The sequence below is a fragment of the Coffea eugenioides genome, unplaced genomic scaffold, assembly GCF_003713205.1.
Source record: "Coffea eugenioides isolate CCC68of unplaced genomic scaffold, Ceug_1.0 ScVebR1_3377;HRSCAF=4582, whole genome shotgun sequence".
In the NCBI taxonomy this organism is placed as follows: domain Eukaryota; kingdom Viridiplantae; phylum Streptophyta; class Magnoliopsida; order Gentianales; family Rubiaceae; genus Coffea; species Coffea eugenioides.
The window spans coordinates 1-8,642 of NW_020863948.1; the positions used below are offsets into that span (position 1 = coordinate 1).

General features: G+C 55.9%; 1 protein-coding gene across 1 annotated transcript; it reads right to left on the reverse strand.

Moving 5' to 3' along the window:
- Nucleotides 1-2,968: 2,968 nt before the first annotated feature.
- LOC113757852 lies at nt 2,969-8,416 on the reverse strand. The gene has a single exon (XM_027300949.1). The coding sequence runs from the start codon at nt 8,414-8,416 to the stop codon at nt 2,969-2,971; it is 5,448 nt and encodes a 1,815-aa protein (XP_027156750.1).
- Nucleotides 8,417-8,642: the final 226 nt, after the last annotated feature.

Here is an 8,642-nt window from a genome sequence, read left to right on the forward strand (position 1 = left end):
CGGAAGATGCGGGGACGCGACACGTGGACGTGTCAGTTGACAGGATGTGGTCACTGGTAACCGTCGCGTCGTGAAGTAGTGGGACGTTTCGTGCAGAGGGTGTCAGCTGAAAGGACGGGGTATTAATGAGGAGAGAGGGAGGCACGACGTTTTGAATTCGAACGTGGCCGTCCTTTCGCATTCTTGCCGCCTCTTCGGATTCTCCCCAAACCCTTATAAATAGGGGGGGTCCCCCTCATCGCACTTCTCACACCTTTCATTTTCATCCGAGACCCGCAAAGTTCGCGAGCGTAGCCGAGGTCAATATAGTAGCCGAGATCGGAGTAGTAGCCGAGATCAGATCCGAGGTCATCCACTTCGTCCAGTTCCGTAGGCAATAGTAAGTACCCTTCTTCTTTCTTATTTCGTCTTTCACCCATGGCCAAAACGGCTAAGACCCACAAAGAGACCATAACTCCGAGCCACCTGACCGAGGTGAGGCCGGATCCTGGGGAAGAAGCGACGACATCTAGTTCGGAAGGGTCGACCCCGAGTTCTGAGAAGGGATCAACCGAGGCGGGAGCCAGTGGGGCAGCCTCGGAGTTGGAGTCATCCGAGATGAGCGAGGGTGGTTCCGAGGTGGACTACAACGAGGAGCTCGGCGTCGAGACACCACACGACGAGGACGCCCTGGAGCCTGTCGCTCCCGAGGACCTAGCCAACATCGACTTCGGCAAGATGCCGAAGTTTAGAAGTCGCATCCGAAGAGATAGGGCCGTGAAGGTGATGAACAAGTACCCTTTCCGGTCGGGGTACGAGATCATTCCGGCCGGAGCAGATGACTCAGCCGAAAAGCCCCCCTTGGGCACAGTGGCCATCTATGTCCAACAGTTAGAGGCCGGGCTGAGGATGCCCACGTCAAGGTTCTTCAGGGACTTGCTTCGTCACTTCGGCGTGAGGATTACCCAACTCACCCCGAACGCGATCCGCATCATTATAGGGTTCGAGATGCTGTGCCGACATCAGGAGGTGGCTCCCTCTGTCGACCTCTTCCGCCGATGTTATACCCTTAAGGCGCACGGGACAGACAAGGGATGGTTTTTTGTCAGCAACCGGAACAATGCCATTCCGAAGTTGGTGGTCGGTTCTCCCAGCTCGATCAAGAATTGGAAACGCGACTTCTTCTTTGTGTCCGAAGTGGACTTCCCTAGAGGTTTCTGGTGGAGGCCAATCAAAGCGAAGGCCGATCCTTCCGCTGGGGATGCCAAGGAGGAGGACTTCCAGAAGCTGATGAGGTCGGGACTTCGGATATACAGTCTGGACTACCCCGAAGCCGTGCTGGTTGACGGGGGAATCAGCCGAGCTTTGCTCCGTCCTGACAGAGCTCCCTTCACTTCCACCAAACTTAAGATTCCTTGTAATTTTCTTTCATAACTTTGCTTTCACTTCGGCTAAGACATATGATAATATTTGTTTTTTGTGCAGTGACTAAACTGTCCGACATCGTCGTATCGGGCTCGTCCGAAGTGGCCAAAAGGCAGAAGAGGAAGAGCTCTGATGAGACGTCGGCACCTCCGCCGAAGAAGAAATCGCAAGGGCAGGCTGCCAAGACCTCGGCGGCCAAGAGCACTCCCACCCCGGTTGGTCAAAGCAGCTCGGCCACCGCTGCTACGGGGTCCACCTCGTCCGTGCCAGAGGGAGTTCCCCTTGGAGTTGTCACAACAGTCACACCTCCTTCTGGCCGAGGCAAGCAGCTGAAGCCTCCAGTCAACCCGGTGTCGGGGACCTCGCTATGGAATCGTTTCCATAGCCCCCCAGTGTTTCGCGGAGACGACAAGACGCACCCCGGCGGGCATTGGTGCCCGGACTGGAAGATTTCTGTCAACGACAGGTGCCAGCATCCTCGGGTCGCCCAAGAGCTAGTAATGCACTCCCCTTTGCCAAGGGATTTGGAGTTTATGAAGAAACTAACTCCGGCTGAGATGGTCCAGAGCCTCATGGTGTCCACAGCTTCCACCTCGGCCTTTGTGGCCGAGATGGCACACCGCTACTGTGCTCTGGTCGAGGAACAGGACACCGGCAAGCTGCAAAATCAAATCTCCAAGTTGGAGAAAAAACTGTTGGTGTCCGAGTCCGAGAAGGCCGAGCTCGAAAGACGGCTTAAGGAGGCCGAGGTGAGAGATGAGGAGGCCGCGGCTACTATGAACAGTCTCAGATCGGCCCTCGAAGAGGAGCAGAAGAGGGGGGACGAGGTGAAGAAATCCCACGAGCAAGCTCTCGAGGGTGCCGGAGCCTCGGCCGTAGACGCTTTTCGGAAGTCCGAGGCCTTCATCAAGGACCTCGGCCAACTACTTACGCCTAACTTCATGTTTGGCTTCACATCGGCCGTTGACGAGGCTGCGGCTCACCTCCCCTCCGAAGTCTTGGAGTCTCTGAAAAACCATACCAGCTATAACGAGGACTCCAAGGAGCTATGCGATCGGATGGCCGAAGGCATCCAGGCGGGAAGGAACTTGGCCGAAGTCCAGGTCGAGTTCAACAAGTGGTTGTCCGAACTCGACGAAGTGTTCGAGGAGGTGGAAGTGGAAGAAGCTGGAGGAGAGGACGCTGAGGGAGACGAAGCCGGAGGGGACGACGTCGAAGGAGACGTCGGCAAAGAGCATGGAGATGAACTTCACTCCGGCGGAAAGGAGGCCGAAGAAAAGGATCCCCGGGAGGGAGCCAAGACCGGGGATGCAGCCGATACGGGGGTTTAGGCTCGTAGGCTCTAAGGGGGTGGCCGAGGTGAAGTGTTGAGCAGCACTCAGACCTCGGCTTTGTATTTTTTGTAACACCTCTGTTGAATGAAAGTCTGTTTCTTCTCATCTCAGCTCTTTAATTTCTTGCTTTGCTTTGACTTCATCCCTTGCTTGTCCCCCTTATTTTTTGATAGCGTAATACCGATGTTGAAGAATAACACAATTTCCGAAGTCATAACTTGATTAAAAATTCAAACATAATACAATCTGAGGTTCTCGGCGTGCCAAGACCTCGGCACTAATGAGCCATCTCGGTAGCTTAACTTACAATATCCCTTAAGATTAGACTCGACAACCCGGTAGGGGCCTTCCCATTTCGGACACAGTTTGCCTTGGGGCTCAGCTCGGCTGATCGAGTTTTTTCTCAGAACCAAGTCTCCAGGTTGGAATCTACGATGTTTTACGCGGGCATTGTAGTAGTGTGCCAGTGTGTTCTTGTAAGAAGCTATCCGGGCTGAGGCGAGGTTCCTTCGTTCTTCGACGAGGTCGAGGTCCAGCTGCCTCTCTTCGTCGTTCACCTCGGCGGCATAGGCTGCCAGCCGAGGGCTGGGGGTAAGGATCTCAGCCGGGATGACCGCCTCGGCGCCGTAGGTCAGGGAGAATGGGGTCTCTTGCGTCGCTGACCTCGGCGTGGTTCGATACGACCACAGGACACTGGGGAGTTCCTCCACCCAAGATGACCCAGCTTGGTGTAGTCGGGTCTTGAGACCATGCAGGAGAGTTCGGTTGAAGTTCTCTGCTTGACCATTGGCCTGAGGGTGGCCTACCGAAGTGAAGTGTTGTTTGATGCCGAGGTTCTCGCACCAAGTCTTGAATGGGTTCTCGGCAAACTGTCTCCCATTGTCCGAAATGATGATCTGAGGTATGCCGAAGCGGCAGATAATGCACTTCCAAAAGAATTTTTGAATGGCCAGCCCTGAGATGGTCCGAAGTGGCTCGGCCTCGACCCACTTGGTGAAGTAATCCACAGCGGTTACTAAGAAAGTATAACCCCCGACGGCTTTGGGGAAGGGACCTATGATGTCTGTCCCCCATTGCTCAAACGGCCAGGGTGAAGTGATGGGGACCATGAAATTTGAAGGCTGGTGGTGCTCGGGTGCGTGGACTTGGCAGGAAGGGCAGCCGAGAACGAGGTCCTGAGAGTCTTGCCGAAGTGAGGGCCAAAAATATCCCAGGAGCATAGCCTTCTTAGCCAGCATCCTGTGGCCGATGTGAGCCCCACATAGGCCCTCGTGGATCTCGTGGAGGACCTCGCGTCCTGCCTCGGGGGTGACACACCTCAACCATGGGCCGAGGTAGGAGCGCTTATATAGTTCTCCCTCGCGGAGCGCATACCGAGGGGCTTTGCGTTGTATCTTCCTTGCTTCAGCTCGGTCTTCGGGAAGGACTCCTTGACCTAAGAAAAGGATGAACGGGGTCATCCAAGTTTCTTCAGAGTGCACGGGGCAGGCCACCTCTTCCACGTACCCTGGTTCACTCAGGACCTCCACCAAGACGGTTTTGTTGAGGTCAGAGAATGAAGTGGAAGCCAGCCGGGATAAGGCGTCGGCTCGCTTATTCTGGGACCGAGGGATCCTTTGGATTTCGAATGACTTGAAGTACGAGGTGAGTTGGTGAACTTTGGAGAGGTACCGTTGCATGGTCTCATCCTTGGCCTCGTACTCACCAATAACTTGGCGTACCACGAGCTGGGAGTCACTGCGGACATGGATTTGCTGGGCGCCGAGCTTGCGGGCTAGCTGGAGTCCAGCGATTAGAGCCTCGTACTCGGCTTCATTGTTGGTGGCCGGGAAGTCAAAGCGGAGGGCGTAAGAGCAAACCTCCCCCTGAGGTCCTTCCAGGAGCAGTCCGGCTCCGCAGCCGTCTCCATTAGAGGATCCATCGACATACAATGTCCACAGGGATGAGGTGGACACCTCGGGTAAGGCTGAAGTGGACTCCGGACCTTCCGTGAAGGTGAGCTCAGCAAGGAAGTCAGCTAAAGCTTGAGCTTTTATGGCGGTGCGTGGCTCGTAGGACAAGTCATATTCTCCCAATTCGACAGCCCACTTGGTGAGGCGACCAGAAGCTTCGGGTCGCACCAATATTTGCCGAATGGGCTGGTCGGTCCTGACCGAGATGGGATGGGCTAAGAAGTAGGGTTTCAACCGCCGAGCTGCGTGGACGAGCCCCAGCACAAGTTTTTCCACTTGCGTGTATCGGGTCTCCGGCCCGCGGAGGGCTCGGCTGACGTAGTAGACCGGCACTTGGGTGCCCTCATCTCGGATGAGCACAGCGCTGACAGCCTCGTCGGCTGCGGAGAGGTAGAGGTAGAGCTTCTCCTCGGGCCGAGGTGAAGCGAGAGTTGGTAGGTGATGCAAGTACTGCTTCAGCTGGTCGAAAGCAGCCTGACACTCCTCAGTCCAGGCGAACTGGTCAGCATTTTTCAGCACCTTAAAGAAAGGCAGAGCTTTCTCAGCTGATTGGGACAGGAAGCGATTCAGCGCGGCCAGGCGTCCATTCAGCCGTTGGACTTCTCGGATGTTCCGGGGTGGAGACATGTCATGAATGGCTTTCACCTTGTCGGGGTTGGCCTCGATTCCCCGGTGGGAAACCAGATACCCCAAGAATTTTCCCGAGGTGACGCCGAAGACGCACTTCTTGGGATTCAGCTTCATCCTCGAGTCTCGCAGGACACCAAAGACTTCCCTCACGTCTGACAGAAAGGATGAAGTGGTGAGGCTTTTAACGAGGATGTCATCCACATAGGCCTCCACATTGCGACCGATCTGATTCTGGAAGAGTCGGTTGATCAGCCTTTGGTAGGTCGCCCCGGCGTTCTTTAGCCCGAAGGGCATGGTAGTGTAACAATAAGTACCCCGGTCGGTGTAGAACGCCGTTTTCTCTTGGTCCTCCTCACTCATTCCTATTTGATGATACCCTTTGAAGGCATCTAGGAAGCAGAGGATTTCATACCCCATCGCCGCGTCGACGAGGGCGTCTATCCTTGGCAAAGGATAGCAATCTTTGGGGCAGGCCTTGTTGAGGTCGGTGAAGTCAACACACATTCTCCATCCCCCGGTGTCCTTTTTTACCATGACTGGATTGGACAGCCAGGTGGGATATTGGACCTCGTGGATCATCTTGGCCGGCAAGAGCTTGTCGACCTCATCCGATATGGCTTGGCTACGTTCGGGGCCGAAGTGCCTTCGTTTCTGTCGCACAGGTCGGGCCTGCGGGTCAACGTTGAGTTGGTGAGTCATGAGCTCGGGTGGCACTCCGACCACTTCATCCGCGGACCACGCGAAGACGTCTCGGTGGTCTTTGATCAGGGAAATCATTTCTTCTTTCAGGGGTGGGGGGAGTCCCGCCCCTACCTGGACCACTTGGTCAGGTTTCGCTTCATCCACTACCACCAGTTCCACTTCATCCCCTGGCTCCAGCCTGTTGGGCTCTTCTGCCTTCTGAGGGTCGATGCAGTCTATGGAGAGGACCGCTGGCCTCTTTTCTTCTGACCTCGGTGAGGGCCGGGGGGTGACTGCTGCTTGAATGGTGGCGAGGTAGCACTCCCGGGCGGCGCCCACATCGCTGCTTACCTCGGCCACCCCCGCAGATGTTGGGAATTTAAAGCTCAGGTGGTAGGTGGAGTATACGGCTCTCAAGGCATTGAGCGTGGGCCGGCCTATCAGCATATTGTAGGGGGAGTCTGCTTTGACCACTGCAAAACTGACAGGCACAGTTCGGCAGCGTGGATGACGCCCGATTGTTACCACCAGGGTCAACATGCCTTCCGGGTGGACGACGTGTCCCCCGAATCCCACGAGGGGAGTTCTGACAGGAGTGAGTTGCTCCCTTGTCAGCTTCAAACTTTCGAAAGTCCGGTAGTACAAGACGTCTACCGAGCTTCCGGGGTCTACGTAGACCTTTTTGACTACGTAGTTGTTGGTGAGGACTTCAATCACAAGAGCTTCATGATTGCTGGAGGCCGCAGGAACGGGGTCAGCGGGACCGTAGGTGATGACCTCGGACAGCCGAGAGCTCGGCTCGGCCACCTCCATCTCGGCCTGGCGGTAGGTCCGCTTCCGGGAGTTCTGGCTGTCTCCTCCCGTTGGTCCTCCCGCGATGGTGTTGATCACCCCTGCGATGTTGGGGCCGTAGCCCGGTGAGCCATCGCGTGGTGGCTGCTTGTCCTCCCTACGGTTTTCGGGACCTCGGCAATGCATGTTCGTGTCCCGTCGGTCGTCTCGGCGGGGGCCTCGGTTCTCCCGGTGGGAGACGCTTCGGTTGAAGCCTCCATCCTTGCGGACGAATTGCTTCAGGTATCCCTGCCGGATCAAATTTTCGATTTCCCGCTTCAGGTCATTGCAGTCTTCAGTCTCGTGCCCTACATCACGGTGGTAGGCACAGTAGAGGTTCGAGTTCCTCTTATCTCTCCTCCCCGGAATTTCGGGAGGGTTGCGACCGAGGTGATTCTGCCTCATCACAGCCAGGACGTGGGTCCGGCTCGAATTGAGGGGCGTCAGCTCGGCGTCCGAGGTGGACGATCTGCCTTTCACGATCCGGTCGAAGACACTTCGGCGGTCTCGGGGTTGGTTTGAAGTGCCACTTGAGCCTGGTTCACCTCGGCCAGTGTCTTTCCTCCTCCGGGGATCTTGCCCCGTACGAGATGCTTGGGCTTCTCGCTTCATGCGATTTACATCTTCACTTCGGATTCCCTGGTCCACTCTTTCCCAGAGCTCCCGGAGTGTACGGGGGTACTGCCGATGGATTTCGGTGTTAAAGATCCCTGCTACTAACCCGTTGGTGAAAGCAGCAATAGTTACTTGCTCGTTCTGGTCAGGTATCTGTACATTCTCCTCGTTGAACCTTTGGGCGTACGAGCGAAGTGACTCGCCCTGACCCTGTTGCAGGTTCAAGAGGTAAGCTGAAGTCTTTGTTATTGGTCGAGACGACACAAAGCGGTGGATGAACCGGTCTATCAGCTCATCCAGGGAGGAAATGCTCCCCGGCTCCAAACTCCAGAACCACTTTCGGGCAGTCCCGTGTAGGAAGATGGGAAAAGCCCGACAGATCACGGCGTCGGGGACGCAGTAGAGTCGGAATGCGGAGATGAAGGCGCGGAGGTGATCCTCGGGGTCACCTCGGCCGTCATAGGTGTGCAAATTTGGAAGCTTAAAGTTTGGGGGCACCATCTCCCCATTGATGTCATCCGTGAAGGGCGGAGCCCTCATGTAGTCAGAAGCTAGGCCCCCGGGGCGCCGAGGTGGGTCCTCGGCTCGTTTTCCCAGTAGTCCCCGAGAAAACGCTCGGGAGATGGAGGCAATCTTGGAGGTTGCCTTGGATGAGGCTCGCCTGGAGGTGCTCCGAGATAGACGCCCATCTTCGGAGTCCTCGCCTGAGGGCACTTCAGGGGACTTCGTCGGTCTCCTCTTGGAAGACTCGGCTTTTTCTTTTCCCTGCCTCTTGAGGTACCTTCCTAGTTCCTCAAAGATGTTGGGGTTGTCCGTGACAAACTCGGCCATCTTGGCGATGGCCTCCTCATTGTTGGGCTGGGTCCTTTGGGACCCATGTTCCTCAGAGATACGATCTTGCTGGGCTCCGGATGTCTGCCCAGCCCCTGTTGAGGGAACTCTTCCGCTTCTGGAACGCGTGGATCTCATTTTAGCAGTAATCTCGTTCCCACAGACGGCGCCAATTGAAGAGGCGATTTTTGGTTGGTAGCTGAACCGACCTGAATCAGTCCTCTCTGAGATGAGGTGAGGTGAACTCCTGGATCCGAAGTCAACCTCCTTGTCCGAAGTGAATGGCGGGGCTTCTCCCCTGGGATCACTCCGACGATCAAGTTAGTATGAGAACGAGAAATATGCTAGAGTATGAGTAAATGAA